This window comes from Hermetia illucens, chromosome 2 (genome assembly GCF_905115235.1).
Source record: "Hermetia illucens chromosome 2, iHerIll2.2.curated.20191125, whole genome shotgun sequence".
NCBI lineage: Eukaryota > Metazoa > Arthropoda > Insecta > Diptera > Stratiomyidae > Hermetia > Hermetia illucens.
The window spans coordinates 37,879,703-37,901,011 of NC_051850.1; the positions used below are offsets into that span (position 1 = coordinate 37,879,703).

Below are 21,309 nucleotides of genomic sequence, written 5' to 3' on the forward strand. Positions count from 1 at the left end.
TGGTAGCTACCGCTCTCGCAGTGTTCTAATCATCCTTATAACACTTTCGTGTTGAAATCGCCAATTCTGTCCCTCCCACTTCTGTTAGTTGTCCTCCTGGATAGTGATAATAGTATATTACTACCTTGAGTGATGCTTTATGCGTTCAGTAGCATCGAAACAATTGCAGGAGTCCATTTAAAGTTTAACGCTTTGCAACAGCTTCACAGTAAACATTTTGTCGCCTGAGATCGGTACCTGACTTATACAATGTCCCGACGATGTGCTTAATTTTCATCGAGCCGCCACCCTAAGAGGGCGGGTGACTAGAACCCAACTCAATACTTTTTGGAAGATATTATATCCCTGGCTTCTAGATGATTTAGGAAAGGTAAATGCTTACAAATCAAAGTCGGAAAGACTACAGTGGGCAGGTTTTAGATTAGATTAGATACTGAGGAATAAAGGTGCATGAATTTCGAAAGTTAAACTTGCGCATTCAATTCGTCATCAATGACGTATGCAAGCAAAAAAGGCTCTAATAAGACCCATCATTTGCCATGGATACTATCTCAATAGAACAGAGCGTTTGACGATCGGTCCCGGTGTCAGTGAAGTTCACGAATCAGCGCAAATTGAATGAAGTGGTTTTAACAAATGGCATTCGTTTTAATTGCTTAAATTCGAAAATATACCGCATAGTCATTTGCCATGTCGCTCCTTGCAGTTCCGAGTGCTGGCCGGCTATCAAAGATAATGTACAGCGCTTAGCAATAATAGAGACAAAGATGTTATGTTAGATCAGTGGCTATGATGATGCCTGAAATGAGGATATTTTCGAGAGGCATGTTCGATAATACGGCCATGCGATATGTGTTAACATGTATGAACTTACAAGTCAATGGAAAACAACTCAAAAGCCGACCGAAATAGCGATGGCTTAATTCGTTAGATGGTGATGTAAGAGCCTCTTGACTTCACCCAGACCAGACCCAAAACTATGGCAACATCCGGGGCGTTTGAACGCAGAATCCTATGATAATTGGAGAACTAAAAATGCACTAACGTAAACATCATGGAAGATTCTTCAAAAGAACGGAGAACAATCCCCAAACAACTCCCATTGCCCACATTTTCCAAACTCAACTCTAACTTAAAAACTTGTATCCCTTGTTTTTTCGGCACTCTTTGCTCGGTAGTGATGCACATATGCTAAACGCAAAAAATTGTAATGTGTTATTGTAAATATTAATGAAAGTTAGATTTGGTTTATAAATTAGTCCCAGGTAACTATAAGCATTGTAATTACTTTCATACTTTTGTCTGCTTATAGTCTGAGGGCAATCTTGGGAAATTGTTAAGGGGCTGAAGGCATGTTCGATGTACAAAGGAATTATAAAAAACTAAAATAGAATAGGGAGATCGGGTACACCACATAAATATAAATAGACAAAAATCGAAATGGAGTCAATTAAGCTAAGCCTGAAGAATTCATATTTGAAGTAGATAGTGGTAGATAAGACCTGCAGAAATTAAGGAATAACATAATTATAACGAGGGTAACTGATGAGGGTTACGGAAAGAGAATTTTCTTACGAATATTTCCTAGCTAGTCAGTATTAGAGGAAAGTCGAAAGGCCATGCATTACTTTCTTTCAAAATAACAATCGAAAGTGTCATATTGTCACTAGAAAGGATAAACACATTTGACATTAATCGGGATTATGACCAAACCAATCTATTTTGTAACACAGTTGCATCAAGCCTTTCATGCAAAATATCTACTTTTAGAGTTTTAATTTCTTTAAAAAAATATGTCAGCCAAACATTTATTTCTAAGTAAAAACACATCAAACATACACTTCCAGTTTTAGCATTCAATTTAAGCACAGACAGATCTAAGATAAATGCAAATGAAATAGAATTGAAAATTTACTCATTTACAACATATCGAAAAGCTCTTTTCTGTTCTAAATTCCAACCACTTACTTAGCCCTCCTAAGAACATGTCCTGTTGAAAAAAACTTAATCGGGGCTTATTTCAATGATTTTTATTGTTAGATGCGCTCTTATTCTTCTTATTTTCTACATCTCTATTCAGCATATGATTTTCTAGATGTGCTGCAACGTCCGCCCTCACCATTTCCATTGAGCATATATCACACGTAAAGGTGCCGCTGAGCCATGATTTTCTGCCGTATTTTTCCTTCAAGAATTCCTGTAATTCCTCCTCATTGATATCATGGGATTGCCTCATGTGGTTCTCAAGGAATTTCTTGTAGCGATATTTTTGTGGGCACATGTTACATTCAAACGGTGTTTCTTTTGTGTGCGTCAGTTGGTGTCGAAAATAGTCTGATTTGCATGCAAAGTATCTTTCACAAATACCACATTGAATAGCATTCCATTTGCCGGGATGAACACGCATCTCATGAGCTCGAAGGTGGGTGCCGGTTCTGAAATGTTTGTTACACTCTTCACACTTGTGCTTTGAATTATGCACCCGCATGTGCATGGCACGGGATTTTTCGGTTTTTAGTTGTTTTGAACAGTACTTGCACGGGAAATATTTCGTTGCTTCTTCGGTAACAAACACTTGAACTCGTTCAGGTAAGATGCTCGTATTTTTATTAGTAAGTCGGTTGCTTTTAGAGTTACGTTGATTGTTTTCGGTAATTGCTGGCTTTTCACCAGGATGGGATGTTTTAAAGTGCGAAAATGCGCTGGTTTTGTCTTGAAATGCCATCGAGCAAATATCACACTCGTAAAGGGGCAAACAGTTTTTCACGTGCCGGCTATAACTTAATTTTCTAGAAAACCGTTCTCCACACGAACATTGAAAACCCTTTTGTACATTTTCATCGCTCGAATTCAGATTTGAAGAGGAACTGACTTGATCCATAGCCGGTAGCTGATATGATTCTTCTTCAGGAACAAGTTCAATATCTTCCCACAGTTCAAGTTCAGGTTCTTGTTTTATTGCAACCGGGGGTATTGTTTCTTTTGACGACAGAAATTTATATTCAGTGGAATCCTTAAAATCGTCTTGAGTATTTAGTGGTTTTTCTTCCAGAAATTGGTCCGTACTCAGACTTCTTTCAAGTTTTATTGAAATACCGCCACTAGTTCCATTGTTAATAGTTGGACTCAGAGCAGAACTCATTGAAGATTGCTCTACATTTTGGTTGCTTTGGTCGTTAAATATCTGCGTTTGCAATTGCCTAATGTATGTTTCAGATTTTTCGCATTGGGAAATAAAGGTATATATGAGTTTCATAAATTCCATACATTTCGTGCATATTCGTAATGGGGGAGATATGTCCGTTATCTGCAAAGTAAAAAGGAAAAGTTAGCATGATTTGATTTTTGTGATTAGGAATATACCAGTAGAAGGAAAAGAAAAAAATCCAACTAATTTACACTTAATAATACAACACCTCTACTACCAAACCCTATCTCCACCTCATGAAGACGAGTCTCCCGCACCTAAAAACGGGACAAAATGTACCAACTGGTCCTCCAGGTTGGGGGTTGGGTAGGGCTGACAACCCTACATGGAAAACCGATGTTACGAAAACACGGAAGGAGCCTCGGACAGGATGGATTTTACAACGACGAACCTGGCAACGACAACGGATTAATGATTTGCGCATTTTCACATGGAGCGTGCGCTCCCTGTACAGACAGAATGCTGCTGAGCAGCTAGCCGATACCCTGTCCAATTATAAGGGTTATCTAACAACGTTGCAAGAGATGCGATGGACAGGGACTGGAGAAGATCCACTACACCGTATATTATAGCGGCCATCCAGTAAACCATGTGCTCGGAGTAGGTTTCTTAGTCAGCCCAAAAATGAAACCTGCTGTTATCGGCTTTGAAAATATAAGCGAAAGGCTATGCACTCTGCTTTTGCGAGGCAAGTTTAGAAATATAAGCCTCATAGACGTTCACGCTCCTACATAGGAGACTGCAGAGTTGGAGAAGGATACCTTCTACGAGGCAGTTGAGCGGACCCTCGAAGCCTGTCCCAAGTATGATATCACAATCATACTTTGAGATTTCAACAGTAAAGTAGGGACGGAGCAGGTGATATGTCGGCTCCCATAGCTTACATAGGGATACCAATGATAACGGACTGCGAACCATTCAGTTAGAAGTATGACACGGAATGGTTGTTGGAAGTACCTGCGGTCCACAAACATACATGGGCCTCTCCAGGTGGGACCACTTTCAACCAAATTGACCACCAGCTGATTGAACGTCGCCACCTCTAAGCCTTGATGAATGTCAGAACATATAGGGGGCCAATATAGACTCGGACCACTATCTCGTTAGCATAGTACTCCGAGCTCGAATTACGACACCACCTACAATCCCCTCTGACAATTAGTTGAGAGTGAATACTGAAGCCATTCACAACACAGCCCTCCGCAACACCTATTAGGTCGAAATGGATGCCGCAATAACTGCAGTCAACAGAGATCCTTGAGATGAAGCATCAACAAATGACCTTCACAATCACCTGAAGAACATTATCATTGATATGGCTACAAAGATACTTGACTCTAGCCGCAAGAAAAGTCAAAACGGCTGGTTTGACGATGAATGTAAGCTAGCAACGGAACGGAAGAATGCTGCATACCGAGTAATGTTGCATTCTCAAAGAACGCGGGCACGCGCAGAGACTTATCAAGAACTCCGTCGAGCGGAGAAGTGACTTCACAGACGGGAAAAGGAAGCCTGGGAGAACCAACCTGAACTAGAAAAGTACAGGGCATATTGGAGCGATGGATTGAGTATTTTGATGAACTACTAAACAACCAGAACATCGGCGAGTTGGAGGTCCCACCAACTGAAGACGACGAACAAATGCTGCCACCATCAAGTATAGAAGAAACAGTCCGTGCAATTCATCGGCTTAAAAATTATAAGTCGCTAGGAGCCGATGGAATTACAGCTGAATCGGTTCAATAAGGAGGCGACCAATTACCCAGTGGTTCATCAACTTGTGTGGCAGTGAATCCATGCCTGACGACTGGCAAAGAGGCATTATCTCTCTCAAACGTAAAAAGGGAAGAATCACACAGTGCAGCAATTATAGAGATATCACGTTGCTGAGTACCATCTATAAGATATTCTCCGCTATCTTGCTAGGCCGGATAGCCTCATACGCCCAAAACATCATTGGCCCATACCAAAGAGGCTTCATTCCAGGCAAATCAGCAACAGATCAGATTTTCTTTCTGCGGCAAGCGATGGAGAAAATGTTGGAATGCGGACATCAGTTGCACCATCTTTTCATCGACTTTAAAGCCGCCTATGATGGCATAGCCAGGGTAAAACTGTATACGGCCATGAGAGAAATCGGTATTCCAACGAAATTGATAAGACTGACTAGGCTGACCCTGACCAATGTGCGAGGCCAGATAAAAGCAGCAGGATCACAATCAAGACCATTCGACATCAACAACGGTCTACAGCAAGGGGATGCCCTATCATGTGTCTTCTTTAACCTGGTCCTTGGAGAAAGTGATCCGTGATGCTGAGGTAAATGCAAGGGGTACGATCCTTTTTAAGTCCACCCAACTACTAGCCTATGCTGACGATATCGACATCATGGGAAGAACGACCCGAGACGTACAAACTGCCTTCATCCAGATCGAGCAGGCGGCGCGAGATCTTGGGCTGCACAGTAAAGGCAAGACAAAATACATGATGGCAACGTCAACACCGAAAATCAACCAACCAACATCAAACCGCACTGGTTAAACGGGAAGAATAAAGATAGGAGACTACAACTTTGAGACCGTTCATAATTTCTCCTATCTAGGTCAGCCTATTTCAGCTTACAAAAACTATTCCGCTCGAAGCGTCTTACCATAGGGTTAAAGCTCTTACTGTACAAGACAATGATCTTCCCAGTCCTCATGTATTCCTCGGAGACTTGGGTTCTTAGCAAGAAAAATTGCGAACTCTTGGCCGCGTTCGAGAGAAGAATCCTCCGATGAATTTTTGGTCCCCTACATAAGCATGGACGATTCCGTAGCCTACATAACGACGAAATCTATGAGCGATACCATCACCGTCAGGTTATGGATAAAATCCGGCTCAATAGGTTGTGGTAGGTGGGTCACTTACTCCGTATGGATGAGGTTGATCCAGCCCGGAAAGTCTATAAGGGCAATATCTATGGTAGAAAAAGAAGACGAGGCAGACCCTGCCTGAGATGGAGCGATGGCGTAGCTCAGGACGCCAGACAGCTTTTTAGGATATCGAATTGGTGGACCTCGGCGCAAAACCAAGATGTTTGGAGTTCTTTATTAAGGCAGGCTTAGACCACATACCGGTTGTTGCGCCGTTTATGATGATGATCAAGTGCTTCTTGAAATAAGAACGTATTTTCCGAGGAGCAAGAAGTCTGCCGAGTTGGATTAAGATGTTGTAGGATAGGCAACTAGAGGCCAAATAATTGTCTTTAATTGCTTGCTATATCGATTACGCCGAGGCTTTTGATAGCGTTCCGCACACCTGATGATGTTGATGTGCTACTGCTCATTCTGAGCTAAAACACTTGATGTACTTAGATGACATCAAGAAGTATGCTGGTGCTGACGACCACCTTAGAAGTCTGTTGCGAATAGTAGACATGTTTAGTCGTAATATTCGGATGGAATTCGGTTTGGATAAGTGTGAAATCCAAGCCATCAGCTAAAGTCGAGTCGCATATCCGGTACCGCATTGATGACCCCCCACATCCAAGCTATTACCGAGGAAGACTTCTACAAGTGCCCTGTCATTCTGCGAGGAACTCCTGTTCGAGTTGGTGATCTGAAAGATGCTCTGCTGTCCAAACCCCTTGACGTGTAAAGCTGAAAACGTATCTCTCGGGAAAGAATTAAATCTGTGCGAATTATATTGACACCGCTTAAGCTAATACTTTCACATTACTTTTCGCAAATCTTCACGGCAGTGCTTATATTATTTAGTAATCAATTTTCGCATTGATATTCATAGCGACGATCAAATTTTTCAAAATTCATGTCAAGATCTAATGGAGTCCCTCTTGGTAGTTGTCCATTTATATTGAATCTCAACTTGTTCGTTATATTCGAGTATTTTTTTTTCTTTGATTTTCCGACCCAATGGGTCATATTTGATCTTCTTCTTCCCATATTTCCACTCAATTTTGCTATTTTGATAGATAGCAACATCAATAATATACGCCGGGAAACTCGTCTCAACTAACAGAACGACAGGCTTGTGTAAAATGTAACGCCGAACATTAGCGGCGACGTAGATGAAACTTCCTGCGCTTGACCTTGTTTAGCCAACTTTAGCGTTTCGCATCCTCCTTATTGTTGCTACTGTTCGGAAAGATATAAGAAAAGTAGTACGAACCTTGTAGATTTCCTACGACCCTCCCAAATTTTTTTCTTCAGTTTCTTTTCGATTAAGTGACAAAAAATACACGGGCCGGCGAAGAAATAACTGACTCTTAACAGTTTTAGGCTTTTCATGGCTTATTCTTTATTATTTTTCACCCAACTTGCATCGCAAAATTCCTCATAAGATCTACCATCGCCTCAACCTAAGAGCCCGCTACACCTCTTTCCAGGCTACAAAGAAACAATATTTTTCTTCTCGGACGAAGACTGAAAACTTTGGGTTCAGTTTGCAATAACAGTAATCTCAGGCTACAGCGTATTTTCAGTTGTTTCGTCCCAGTACATAAGCAAATGATTGCTTACATCACAATGGTCACAATGCACCTAATTGCACAACGTCAGGGTTATGCACATGATGTTGTGTTTTTAGCTATTAGAAAAAAGGGATTATTGGAGTTTAGAAAGAAGAGGGTACTCAAGGTTGGTAGGTTTCGGGTAAGATTAATTTTTATTACAGTGCTACAGTCCAATGGTCGCTCGGACTGAGAAATTGGGGAAGGGAAAGATGGAAGGAATGATAAATGCTATATGGAAGCAAACAAACGAAATGCCGCCTACAATGGAATGAATTTCTGTAGTGGCTTTTCATACAATGAAAAAACAAAACAATTTGTAATCCGTGAAACTGCGAGGCAAATTCAAAGAAATCTACCACAAGGAAAGCCATGGAAATGACGCAAAGATGTGATTGACATTGAAACCAGCTCACTTCAAGGCCTTCGATTTGGACGACCCGGTCGTTAGGCCGAGGTGGCTGGAGATGCATCAGAGACCGGGGGTCTAATGTTCACCGCTCGGAAAATAAACGATCCAAAAAACAACCACCGTAAATAAAAGGCGACTGCTCTTCTGAGAAATTTACTTATTTTAATTCTAATCTTTGTACAGTGAATGATTACCCGCAAAAAACCTGCAATTCATGTAATTTACTATCATGAATTGATTGTGGCACTTTGTTCATCAGATTCGCTTCGTTGATTACTGAGAGCTGTTCAACTTCCTCAGCGAAAAATAATTATGGGGTTCGAACGCCACCCAGGAAATAGCCGACGGAAAAAATCCAGTCATTTGGCTACAATCAGATCAGGATAAATTTGGAACATTCCATATTGGTGCACATTTACTGGCAGATTGTACTCGGGTATCGCCAAGCGAAAATTAGGTAAGACTTTTTACAATTCTCCAAATGAACGTAGGTCGCGATTTTTTGCTCTTCAGGTGTCAGTTTCCATCGGCACTAAAGTTTGACATGGTTATTTATGCAAATTCGCCATCGCACCCATCATATGCACTCTACAGTCGTAAATAATTAAACGTGGGAAACTTACACTTATCCTCGGAATGAGCCCCAGCAGGTCAATAACCATTATTTCCGATGGTTGATTCTCCAGTGGAATTACATCGAATATAGTATATTCAAGATTATCCGGGCTGAAACATGTCCTACAAACATCAGCCAGATCCATTGCAGCGTAACTCCGTCAAAATATTGTTAAATTGCCTAACCAAAAGCGAATACGCTCGGATACGAAACTTTGTTTACAAAATTATGACCTGTTGGTTTTGACAGTTCGTAATCAAGTTTGTCACTAAAAATTTCTCAACGGAGGCGCTGATGTTATTTGGAAGAAATGTGAACGCATACAATTTGGCGGGAATGCTCCTGGAATGATTAGACTGAACAGTTTTTTCCTGGGAATATTAGTTCCAGTTCGTTTCTAATATGGTTAAAATGTGAGAAATGTGGAAATCAGATTTATAATTTTATTAAGTAAATAGTGTGATAAAGATGCGTGATGAAGAGTGGGCTTTTCGTGTTCGTTCAGTCGTTTTCTTCAATATCAAGTAAGTTTTTGCAATAAGTAGAAACTTTATTTAAGGGATGTGGACATTATGCCTTGATATTCAACTTAATACAAAATAATTCACATTGTGGAATAATAATAATTTCATTTATTTGAACTAAATAAAATAAAATACAATTGGTTTCTCCTTGAAAGGGATAAATTATGGTATTTATTCCTCTCTTCTTCAGTACCTGATAAACTAAATTAACGATTCCTATTATGCCCTAGAAATATTAAAATTTAACATTGGGATCATATAATTACTACCTAATTCCTTAATCAGAGATCATGGAGACACTACTGTTGCCCGGTGTCACCTTTGCCACCTCTCTCAGAAGCTTCGATTGCATGTTGCCCGTGTCGTGGTTCAATCTGCTCCCTTCTGGTTCCATTAGGATCGCCAAGCTTTTTTGCACGTCCAACTTCCTCCTGCTCGTGCATTCCTTGATGACTTCTACGTTGTCCCATATAATGCTATGTGTCGTGCTATGATCGATTTCACCGTTGTGTTCTTATTCTTTTTCCTGGCCATTTCCACTTCTCTCTCGTGCTCTCCCCGACGTACTGAAACTAGTCTTTTAATTTATCCTGTGTAGCACTTTTCACAATCTGGATATGCACTTTATATATCCCACTAGATTCAGGGATTGGGGATTGGGGGATCTCAGTCTGCTTTTGAGCTAGTAAATTCTACTCAATGACAACATGTTGATGTTTAGCCCTTTGATTGTTTTTATCAGGGAGGGATGTCATTGTCCTTATTTCTTGTCGTTTTGCCTTTTCCACATGAGTCTTTCAATAATCGACCGTTAGAAACCGTTCTTCACTCCGATGTTGATCTTTCATAAATCTTTCAGCACTGAGGGACACGGTGAACAATCGATGGTGAACAATCGATGGGCCATTTATGTGAATGGGAGTGGTTCGAATTATGTGGTATCGTTCGATGTGTGTTCGTAGACTTCCTGCAGATGTCAAAAGAGATCTTCTTTTTCTTTCTCATGCTCCTTAAATCAAGAAACGGGATTTCTCCATTAACTTCTACTTCCATTGTTAATCTAAGGTTCCGATATAGCTTATTCTGGACCTCCAGCATCTTCTCCACTTTGTCTTCATGGACAATGGTGAAAATGTCATCTGCATACTTCGACCAGATCTTTGGGAGCAGGTCTATGGAGTGTACATCATTCTCAATCTAGCCCATGAATATGTCACTCAAAAACGGTGAATGGGGGTCCTCCATTGCCATCCTTCTAGTTCCTTTGTAGAACTTCCCTCTAAACGTCAGGTACCTATCCGACATATATACCCCCGCAAGTTTCATGAGCCTCCCTGCCTATTTTTTCCAGGCCAAGGATGTGGGATTTTTACTCAGTAGTCATTCCTCCAGATATAAAAGCGGCTCCTTCACTGGGAAGCTTGGAAACACGTCGTATGACACTAGTTCTACATCCGGTGTCGTAAATTCCACAACTTTAAGTTTCCTGATGAGGTTTTCTCTATTCATGATGGCTATTCTAGCGGGCAGTCCGCCTAGTTCCTTAAACCTATTAAACAGCCACTTGGCGATATTTTGTGTGGGCGAGTTTATGGCTGTTATGATTTCACGGAATTCGTTCCCAGGTTTTTATTCTTGGCAGTACGGGATTGGGCATCCGAAGTTGGGCTGGATTCTCAATAATGTGGCAGCATTCCTTTAATAAGTATTAATTTCTGTCCGTTTGAGGGAATCCGGTAAAGGGTCTTTCTTCAGTTCAAAGTATCCTCCCGTGCAAAGGTTTTCGAACATAGTCGCGTCGTAGTCCATCTTCTCCACTATTACGACCGCATTTCCTTTGTCCGCTTTTAAATAAATTTTTTTCTTTGTCTTTGCGTTATCTGTAGTTCCTTGAGGGCAGGTTTATTATGTGAGGAAAGGGTGCTAGCTACATTATTACCGGTTGCTTCTTTTAATTCGTTATTTTCAAATTGAATGCCTGCCTCAATGTCGATGACGATCTGTTCCTTCGGAAGACTTGGTTGTTGGAATGCAAAGTATAAGCCCATATTCAAAAGTTCCTCTTTGTCTTGTTGAAGATTTGTTTGGATTTATTCACCACGAAGTACGGTTCGCTGTTTCATTCAGATTAACCTTTTCGCTCCACACTTGTATCAAATGGTTTAGCTTTTTTCCTAAGATTGTCTTTTCCATGCCTTTTCGCATTGGAAGGCCCTGTAGCTTGTCCACAGTATCCTTTTCTTCCCTTGATCTCACCCGCGAGTTTTAAATGTAAAATGTATGCCCTGAAACTCATCTTAGCTAATTGCCCATGGAGATGTTTGATGGAATTTTTCACTAAAAATTTGATTATCGAAGATTTTTGCTTTTTCGAGTTTAATACCCCTAAATGTACATTTACCCAATACGATTGAGGTATGAGTTTGTATCTCAAACATAAGCGAAGGAACCGAATGCCTTCACTCAGACCTTCCCTTTTTTTGTTTTTGTATTTCAAGAGTTGATTAAATGTCGACATAGACTCGGACTCTTACCATCAATTTCGATTTTGTCGCTTCTAGCCACGCTTCCTAAGAGAATCTAAATAAAATAAAATTGATTTTCTTCCTGAAACGGGATAACTTATTTATTAGTATAAACGCATTTCGGGCACAAGTTGTGCCCTTCTTCAGTACCTGATCAACCAAGATAATGATTAATTAATAATTAATCAGAGATCGTGGAGACACTGCTGTTGCCCACTCCCACTCTGATTTAATAATCTTTTTGCGACCACCAAAACCGGCAGATTTGGGCATAACTTTTGGCGATAAGCTCCGCTTAGACAGACTCTGCATTATCGTCACGAATCGTGCTCCCGGAATCTCTGGCTTCATATTGCGCATCTTTTCTGACTTTGACTTTATCCAACCCTCCTAAACTGTTGTCATGGGGAAAAGGGGTTTGGAACGCGCAATAAGTGTGAAGAGCGTATAGTCGATTTTGCGGACACCTATGACCTTGTACATATGAATGCATGGTTCATCTCTCATATTCCTACATTTTCTAGTGGGAATAGCAAAACGCAAATCAACTATATTCTTATAAGATGCCGACATTTTACCACCGTCACTGATTGTAAAGCCGTTCCTTATGTCAAGTTACCGATAAAAGAGCGCGAGGAACGCACTAACCCGCCGCGCATTCAATGGTGGCCATTTCGTAAGAAGAAAGAAGAAATGATCTTACTTACGCGATTACCAACCATTACGAATGTGGAAGAATCGTGGAACCAAATTAAAGACACGATTCACAACGCGCCCTCTGCAATCCTCGGGGCACCAAGCCAGGTAAGCGGTTCATCAACAGAGATACTTGGCTTTGGAATGACGATGTTGAAATTAAGCTTCGTGAAAAGAAACGCCTTCACCACAAATTTCTCGATCATAAACGCTCACCAATTGGCAAATTTATAAGAATGCCAACCGGGAAGCAAAGAAAGGGATCGCTGGCACCCGAGCGGTCCATTTCAAAGTTCTTTACGATAAACTGTACACTCAAGATGGCGAGAGAGATCTGTATCGACTTGGACAAAAGCAGATACCAACGCACACAGAATATCGAACACTTCTGTTGCGTTAATGACTATCGTTCTTGTCACTTTGCTTACCAATCGTCGAGCCGCGACGGATAGATGGCGAGACTATTTCCAGTAGATTTCAACTGAAGAACTTGTTCATCTTTCACTTTCACAAGCATTTCAGGCATTTGGAGAATGTTCCAATTACAATCCGATCCGGTTACTTCCCTATACCATGAAGATTTTTGAACGCATTTTTGACAATCGTATTCGTGAAATCGTTCAAATAACCGTGAATCAAGCTGAATTTGTCAAGAACTGGGCAACTACTGACGCAATACACGCTGTGGAGTTATTCACGGAGAAACACAGTGAGAAGCATCGCCCTCTTTATATTGGATTTCTGGATCTAGAGAAAGCGTTTGACCATGTGCCACACGAACTCATCTTGTAAGCTTTACGACAACACTTAGTGCCAGAAGAACTCGTCCGCTGGGTCCAACTGCTCTACTACGATCCGAAAAGAAAAGTTGGAAGTGTGGTGGGTATATTAAAATCACTCCGTCTCTCTGTTGGTGGTAATGAAATAACCGCCCTCTCACCACTCCTTTTTGCTCTTTTTATGGACACTGTTACACGAAACCTCCAACGTCCAATACCCTATACGTTGCTTTAACCAGATGATGTTTTCCTAGCGTCGAATAGCAAAATTAATTTCAAGCAACTTGTCCAAAAATGGAATGATCGCCTCATGCAACATGGTCTCAAATTGAATCTGAATAAAAATGAATTTTTGACACTCGATCCCCATGAAACAGACACAATCACTGTCAACGGCAGTAACCTGCCCAGAACTGAACGATTGAAATATCTTGGGTCAATGCTATCAGCTAATGGAGAACTGCATTATAAAATTGGTTCACACATTAGCGCAACCTGGATGAAGGGTGTTCCACAGCTGACGTTGTTTGTGATCGACGTATCAACGAACATCTCAAATCTAAAATTTACCGTAATGTCGTCCGCCCAGTCGCCCTCTATGGTTCCGCGTGTTTGCCGACTATAAAAGACAATGAACGGTGTCTTGCGTTAATGCGATCGAGGGAAAATTGCGAGAAAGGCGTCTTCGATGGTATGGTCACGTAATTCGCGCTAACGAGAATTCACTTGACAAGAATGGTCTGAACATCGAAGTCGATGGTGAGCGACCAAAAGGCCGGCCGAAACAACGGTGGCTTGATACATTGGATGGAAATTTCCAAGCGTCGTGATTGCATCCAGATGAGGCTTTTGATAAAACAAAATCGCGAGATCGATCACGACGAGTCGACCCCGCTTGTGAACGGGACAAAGGCTGAAACAAAAGAAGGTCTGGTTCACTTTCCGTCGCTGCGATTAAAAAAGTTCAACGCAATTTTATTCGATCCGTCATTGAGGAAGTCGGATATGAATAAAATGATTTTTTTTGCAAGTCCATTACCGAATTCTCCGACCCTCAAATATCGAACTATTTTTTTATTGAAATTTTAAATGATTTAAATGAGTTATTATTATTCTGTTGAGGGAAAGTTGCACCGCGTCCTTGAAGCACTATTGTGCCCCTTTTACTGGTTATAGTGTACCTATTGATCATAGTATCTCAAGCAGGCCTATAACCGTTCGGAACTTTAGTATGTTCCCTACTTCCAGATCTTTCAGCTTTGCATCTGGTATTAAGTGTTCTCCCAGATGCCTCGACCTACTTTGCACAAGTGCCGGACACTGTCCCAGGACGTGTATAGATGTTTCGTCATACTCCTCACAAAACCTGTAGGCAGTGTCCGTAGATATCTCTAGCTTCCCTAGTAGTATAGTTATAGTTAGTTTGGCCGACAATCACCAGTGAGAATTCCCACTATAATTCGGAGATTCCTTTTGGTGAGGTTTAAGTAATCCTTTGTGCGTATGGGTTCGTATTCCCCAATAAGCACCCTGGACTGCTCCATCCCTGGTAGGCCCGCCCAGTATAGTTCCCTCAACCGTTTCTCTTCATTTCTTAGATTCATAGCCATGAAACCGTTTGCGATTCCACAAAAGGGTTCTGGCCCGTGTAAAGGCGTCCCTGCTCCCTTCTTGGCTAGTTCGTCCGCTGCCTCGTTGTCTTCCAACCCAGCATGGCCTGGAACCCAAAGACCTTGTTGGACGAGTCGAGTGTATTCAGTCTCTCAAGGCATTCCCATACCAGTTTAGAGTTCACCTGGTTAGACCTAAATGCCTTTATCGCTGCTTGGCTATCGGTGAGAATAGCGATGTTCTGCCCCCTATAGTTCCTTTGAAGATTAAAGGAGGCACATTTGTCTATGGCGTATATTTCCGCCTGGAATATCCTAGTGTACCTGCCCTTTGGCTCAAAGTACATTTTCCTTGGACCAATGACACCGGCACCCGTTCCCTCTGCTGTGAGGGATCCGTCAGTGTACCAAGTAATCAGTTGCTGGTTTAAGCCGTATGTCGCAGCCACGCTCTGACAGTTTGCCTTGTTACTCCACGTGTTTCAAACTTCTTATCGAAGTGAAACCTCGTTGTTATGTTATCCCTTGGTATCAGTAATTCTGGATACCGCCTAGAAAGAATATCAATCTTCCTTCGGTTTAGGCAGCTCCCCGCCTCACTCATACTACCGGCCATCCTGAGTATTGCCCTCCTTGCCTGCATGTGTATGTGCAGATAGAGAGGAGTTAATCGCAGAAGGACCTCCAGGGATGCCGTTGGACATGTCATCATTGCCCCATTGATACACACAGAAGCCAGTCTTTGGAGCTTATGTAATTCCCTGGCTTGTGTGCTGAGTTCGGTTCTTTCTGCCCAGATTACCGCTCCATAGGTAATCATTGGCCTTACTATTGCAGTAATATCCAAAGTAGTATCTTCGGGCTGTAACCCCATTTTTTTCCTGCTATGGATCTGCAAGTCATCAGGGCCTTCGTGGCTTTCCGACAAGTGTTTCCAACATGTGTCTTCCAGAGTAATTTTTGGTCTAGGGTAATTCCCAAATATTTGACCTCTGTTTCTCGTTTCATCTCCATGTCATGTAATCTTATGGCTCTCAAGTGATCAAGTTTACATCTCCTAATGAATGGTACTACGGTGGCTGGATTAATGCTCAGCTCTGCCTTCCTGCAACAGACACTAGTAACGTTTAGTCTAGTTTGGATTCTATCATATAGAGTATCCTCATATTTGCCCCCTACAGATTAAAACAATGTCGTGTTTGTTAGCACGTCCAGGAATTCGTCCACTACCATACTCTGCATAAGCGACGATAGGACCCCACCCTGTGGACAACTTTGAGGAGTATTCATGACAATAGAATTTGTACCTGTCGGTATTTAGGAGCTTGTATTCTTTTCCTTTTGACAAATTTAAGAGCTTCTATTCTTCGAAATAGGTTTCTGACATGTTTTTCGTATTTTACAAAGTTTAATACACAATTTCAAGAAAGTACTCTTATTATAACTCCGAGATATTAGAAATTAAACTGATTTCCGTCTGTAACTATTTTCTTTCTGCACAAAACTCGTTCTTTTCACAATGACTGCCTGTCTTTTTTCTTATTATCATATTATCATTTTTTCATCTGACGTTTCTCGTCACCTACTCTGTTCTTCACTCTTGTAGCGAGGTCTGAACTGAGTGGAGAGCGCCGGTGACGTCATCTGTCCGCTGGTATTCGCGACATTCGAAATTTATTTCTGGCGCACCACAGGTACTTCTATTTGCCTGCTTTCTAGCATTTTGCCCATCCAGAATGCCAGGGTGTTTGCCACTCCTTTGCGGCTCAGGGCACCCTGTATCTCTGTGTGCGATGTGTTGTCGAATGTTCCTTCGATATCCAAAAACGCGCACAGTGCATCCCGTAGTACCTCTGTCAGCTGATACAGGGGAGTTTCAGTTTAGCGAATGAGTTAAGAAAGTAAAGCTTTCACCACGGAGTTGAGAGATCTAGATCACGACTTGGAACACATTCTCCGCAATGAACAAACGGCTTCGATATTTGTTCTTATCTTTTTGTGTGATAAAAACAAAATTCCCTGTTTGGAAAATTCATATTAAATATATTTAGTTATCAACAATTTTTTCTTATCCTAAAATAGTTTTCTAGTCACAATATTCTTTACATAACTGAACACTTTAATAATACACTCAAAAAACGAGTCTGGTCATATCTAAGTATTGTTGGTTGGCATTAATGTTGAATAGTGAATCGAAGGCATCCACATAATAAACATTTTCAGAATGCATACAACGGATATGTTCTGTTAACATCATTTTAGTGCGAAACTTCTTTAAGCAGATTTTACATCGATACGGATCTATTCCATGAATTACCTGCATATGGATCTGTAAGGCTAGTTTGTTTTCGCATCCCTTAAAGCACACTTTGCATTCTGCTTCCTCTTTTTCCTCGTGGCTCTGCATATGGGCCTCCAGGCAGGACTCCCTTTCCAATACCTTCGAACAAAGTTCACACTTAAATTCCCCCCGCTGAGATGACTCTTGATGAGTGACTAGCTCTGAGGCTCGTCGAAACGTTTTTGAACAATATTCACATACAAATTCCCTGTGCGATTGGTAGTGGGAAGTAAAGGAAGTGAAATTGTCGAAAAATTTGAAACAGATCGGGCACTGTACAGCCGTATCAATAGAACGAGCGATGAACTCATCCGTGTGTAGGAGCAGTTTATGCTTCCTTAGGCACATTTTATTTTTGTAAACTTTGTGGCAAATATCACATTCAACTGTTTGGTCAATTGTACTATGTGCGGTTTTCATGTGCTGTTTTAGGTGTTTTTTGAAATTAAAAGTTTCTGAGCAGATCGAACAGATTAGCGGCTCCTCTATATCAGACCTCTTCCTCTTCAATGTGGTGAATGTATCTAATTGAGAATGGTTCAGACTTGCAACGGAAGTGATTTCGGAAATGAATCCTTCGCCTTTAATGACAGCATCCGGCAGTTGTTCTGGGTAGAAGTCTGGTGTAACAAGGATCGTTTCAGGGTATTCTGAAAGACTTTCGTCAATATACTTCCCATTTGGGGTTGTGCCGAGTACTGGATGCTGATCAATGACTACTTCCTTAATTTCTGTACCATCCTGGTATGAGTCGGAATGTATTGAGAATATTTCGAGTTCCTTTAGCTTTGTTAAATCGTCTCGGGTTTCCTTAAATCGAGTCAGTACAACATCAGTTTTTTGACATTTCGCGATGAACGCATGTATTCGCCGGATTTGCTTTAGGCAACCGTAGCATATCTGGTCTGGCATTTCTTCCTCAAAAGCTACCTGTAAAATCGCCATTAGCGGAGTGAGAAAAAATTGGTTAAGAGACAAATTTTTCACGAATGCATTAAACAATTATAAATATTATTTCTTTCATTAGAATTATTATTAATTGATAAGTATTAGTGGTGACAATAGCGGTTGAGATCCAAATCCAATCATGGGACAACATGTTTAAATTAAGAATAAAATTTTTCTTTTACACTTACCTTTACGTTAGCGATATTACTCAGAAACTCCATTGCTCTAAGGTTTTCTTTTCCGTCAATTATAGGTTCATTAAGAGAGCTCATCATTTTTCCGCGTTTCAGACATATTCGACACAAATTTTTGAATTTCATTACGTTTTGGGGAAAACTCGATTGAATTTCAATTAAAATCGATTACAATAGAACCAGAGAACTTTTTTTGACAATATGAAACAAGTTTACAAATTTTAAATGGATGAATCTCACAGAAACGTTAACTATGTACTATTACCTTACGTAGCCTTATGTCATTATGTGACTTCGTTTTGAACATTACCGGTTTTCTTTCCGTTGAAATGAAGCTAGTAACAGAGAAAATAGCGGATTTTTTTTCGGATAAACAAAGCTATTAGGTTGTTGCAAATGAAATAGCTGCTTTGGTACTAAATTTTGAAACGACTGTAAAGCTTACAAATATTTATTTATTCGATCAAAATAGGTGTCAGTCGATTCAAAACACTTCTCCCAGCGAGATTCAAGACCATGTATGCCAGTATCGTAGGAGTCCAACTGATTGGGTGTTGATAAATTCGTCGAAGGCAATTTTGACAGCCTCTTCGTTCCTAAATTGTTTTTCCGCCAAAAAATGATCCAAATGCTTAAAAAAGTAGTAGTCGGTTGGCGAAAGGTCCGGAGAATATGGTGGATGACGCAGAGTCTCACCTGCAATTCGTTCAATTTTTGAACCGTTGTGCTGAATACATGAGGTCATGCATTGTCGTGAAGGAGTATCACACCATCTCTTTTAACCAACCTCGGCCGTTGAATACTCAATTTTTGGTGCATTTCCTTGAGTTGGGCACAGCATTTCTGTGTATTTATCGTTTCTCCAGGTGCCAAAAAAGAATAGTGGATAACGCCAGCTGTAGACCACCAAACAGTCACCATTACCTTCTTCGGATGGAGGTCATATGCTTCGGTGGCTCATCAGCATCTAGCCATTGTGCAGATCGGCGACAATTGTCGTATAATATTCACTTTTCATCACATGCCACTATTCTGTGCAAAAAGGGATCGCTTCTGTTGGGGGTGAGCAAAGAACTGCAAATTTCCATTCGAAGCGCCATGTTTTACTCCGAAAGGGTATGCGGAACCCATTTGTCGAGCTTTTTCATCTTTACAAGTTGTTGAAAGTGTCGGGGAACTGTCGAATAGTGTACGCTCAGTTTCTCTGCAATGCCTCTCACAGACTGACGTGTGTCGGATCGACTAGCAAACGCAGCTCGTCATTGTCAATCGATGGTCCTGGATGTCCACGTGGCCCACTTTGAAGGTTTACGTCGCCTGACCGGAATTTTTCGAACCACGGCCGTGTGGTACGTTCGCTTACCGTATCAGCTCCAAATGCGCTGTTAATGTTCCTGGTCGACTCCGCTGCTTTATGATTGAGTTTGAACTCATAAAGAAAAAGTATACGTTCTTGGCTCTTTTCCATCTTTTTTTTCCTTTTTATTCACTGTTATCACAACGATGGTCAAAACTGAAATGATTGCTTGATTAAATGTAGGAGTATTTATACTTCATTATCCGACACCAACAGCGCCAACTGGTGGTGGTTTGATACGGCAAAATCGCAACTAACTTCACTTGATTGCCAAATAACGGCACGGAAAATAAAGCTTCATATTCTGCTCTGCTTCATAAGAAAATTACAAAACATGATCCTACCTTTTTCAATATCGAAGAAAATACTTGCAATCGATTTTCATTCATTCAGCATTTGTAATTTTTGGTTATGTACATACTTCGAATCTCATTTAGATTTTAGAAAAAATTCACATTTACATATGTATGTATATATGTACTATGAAATTCAAAAAGGTTATAAAAACCGGCCCTAAGTTGGGGTGTAAGTCAGGAGGAGCGATTTCCTTTCTTTGAAGAATAGGTGCAGTGCTTTTTGGAAATAAGTCGTTTTCTTCTTCGCTGAGAAAAAGGAACAAGTGGTTCTTGAAACACTGTAAAAAGTAATTTTAAATGTTTCTTTTCATCTTGAAGACATTGATGGCAAATTTGATCTATCATCATCATCATCATCATCTTCAACGGCGCAACAACTGGTATCTGGTCTACGCCTGCCTTTGTAAGGAACTCCGATTACCCTAGTTTTGCGCCGAGGTCCACCAATTTGATATCCCTAAAAGCTGTCTGGCGTCCTGGCCTATGCCAGCCCTCCATCTCAAGAAGGGTCTGTCTCGTTTTTTTTGTACTATAGATATTGCCCTTATAGACTTTCCGGGCTGGATCATCCTCATCCATACGGATTAGGTGACCCGTCCACCACAACCAGTTGAGTCGGATTTAATCCACAACTTGACGGTCATGGTATCGCTAATGGTTTTCGTCGTTATGTAGGCTGCGGAATCGTCCATCCTCATGTAGGGGGCCAAGAATTCTTCGGAAGATTCTTTTCTCGAACGCGGCCAAGAGTTCGCAATTTTTCTTGTTAAGAACCTAACTCTCCGAGGAATACCTACATGAGGACTGTCAAGATCATTGTCTTGTACAGTCAGAGCCTATGGTGAGACGTTTCAAGCGAAATAGTTTTTATAAGCTGAAATAGGCTCTGTTGACTGCCAACAACCGTGCACGGATTTCATCGTCTCAACTGTTACCGGTTGTGATTTTCGCCCCAGATAAGAGAAATTATCAACGGTCTCAAAGTTGTAGTCTCCTATCTATATTGTTCTCGTTTGACCACCGCTATATGATGTTGTTTGTTGATTGGTTTTTGCTGTTGACATTGTCACCATATATTTCGTTCTTGCCTTCATTGATGTGCAGGCCAAGATCTCGCACCGCCTGTTCGATCTGGGTAGAGGCAATTTATTCGTCGCGGTTCGTTCTTCCTATGATGTCGATGTCGAATGGTCTGGAGAATGATCCTGCTGCTTTTATCTGGCCTCGCACATT

The 21,309-nt window shown here is 41.1% G+C and overlaps 2 protein-coding genes across 2 annotated transcripts; both read right to left on the reverse strand.

Annotated features, from left to right (window-relative positions):
• Window positions 1-1,786: 1,786 nt before the first annotated feature.
• Window positions 1,787-9,010, reverse strand: LOC119647489 (zinc finger protein 345-like). Its single transcript, XM_038048448.1, has 2 exons — window positions 8,754-9,010; window positions 1,787-3,307 (listed from the first exon to the last, which is right to left on the reverse strand). The coding sequence occupies exons 1-2, from the start codon at window positions 8,889-8,891 to the stop codon at window positions 2,021-2,023; spliced, it is 1,425 nt and encodes a 474-aa protein (XP_037904376.1). The 5' UTR covers window positions 8,892-9,010; the 3' UTR covers window positions 1,787-2,020.
• Window positions 9,011-16,902: 7,892 nt separating this feature from the next.
• On the reverse strand, window positions 16,903-19,283 carry LOC119647490 (zinc finger protein Gfi-1b-like). The gene is made up of 2 exons (XM_038048449.1): window positions 18,358-19,283; window positions 16,903-18,151 (listed from the first exon to the last, which is right to left on the reverse strand). Exons 1-2 carry the CDS (start codon window positions 18,487-18,489, stop codon window positions 17,012-17,014), a joined length of 1,272 nt encoding a protein of 423 aa, XP_037904377.1. The 5' UTR covers window positions 18,490-19,283; the 3' UTR covers window positions 16,903-17,011.
• Window positions 19,284-21,309: the final 2,026 nt, after the last annotated feature.

Excerpts from the sequence above, each read along its gene's own strand:
- LOC119647489 (XM_038048448.1), bottom strand. The coding sequence starts at position 8,891 with ATGGATCTGGCTGATGTTTGTAGGACATGTTTCAGCCCGGATAATCTT. Across the intron at positions 3,308-8,753 it reads GGCTCATTCCGAGGATAAGT|ATAACGGACATATCTCCCCC; the intron begins GTAAGTTTCCCA and ends TTTACTTTGCAG.
- LOC119647490 (XM_038048449.1), bottom strand. The coding sequence starts at position 18,489 with ATGAAATTCAAAAATTTGTGTCGAATATGTCTGAAACGCGGAAAAATG. Across the intron at positions 18,152-18,357 it reads GTAATATCGCTAACGTAAAG|GTAGCTTTTGAGGAAGAAAT; the intron begins GTAAGTGTAAAA and ends GCGATTTTACAG.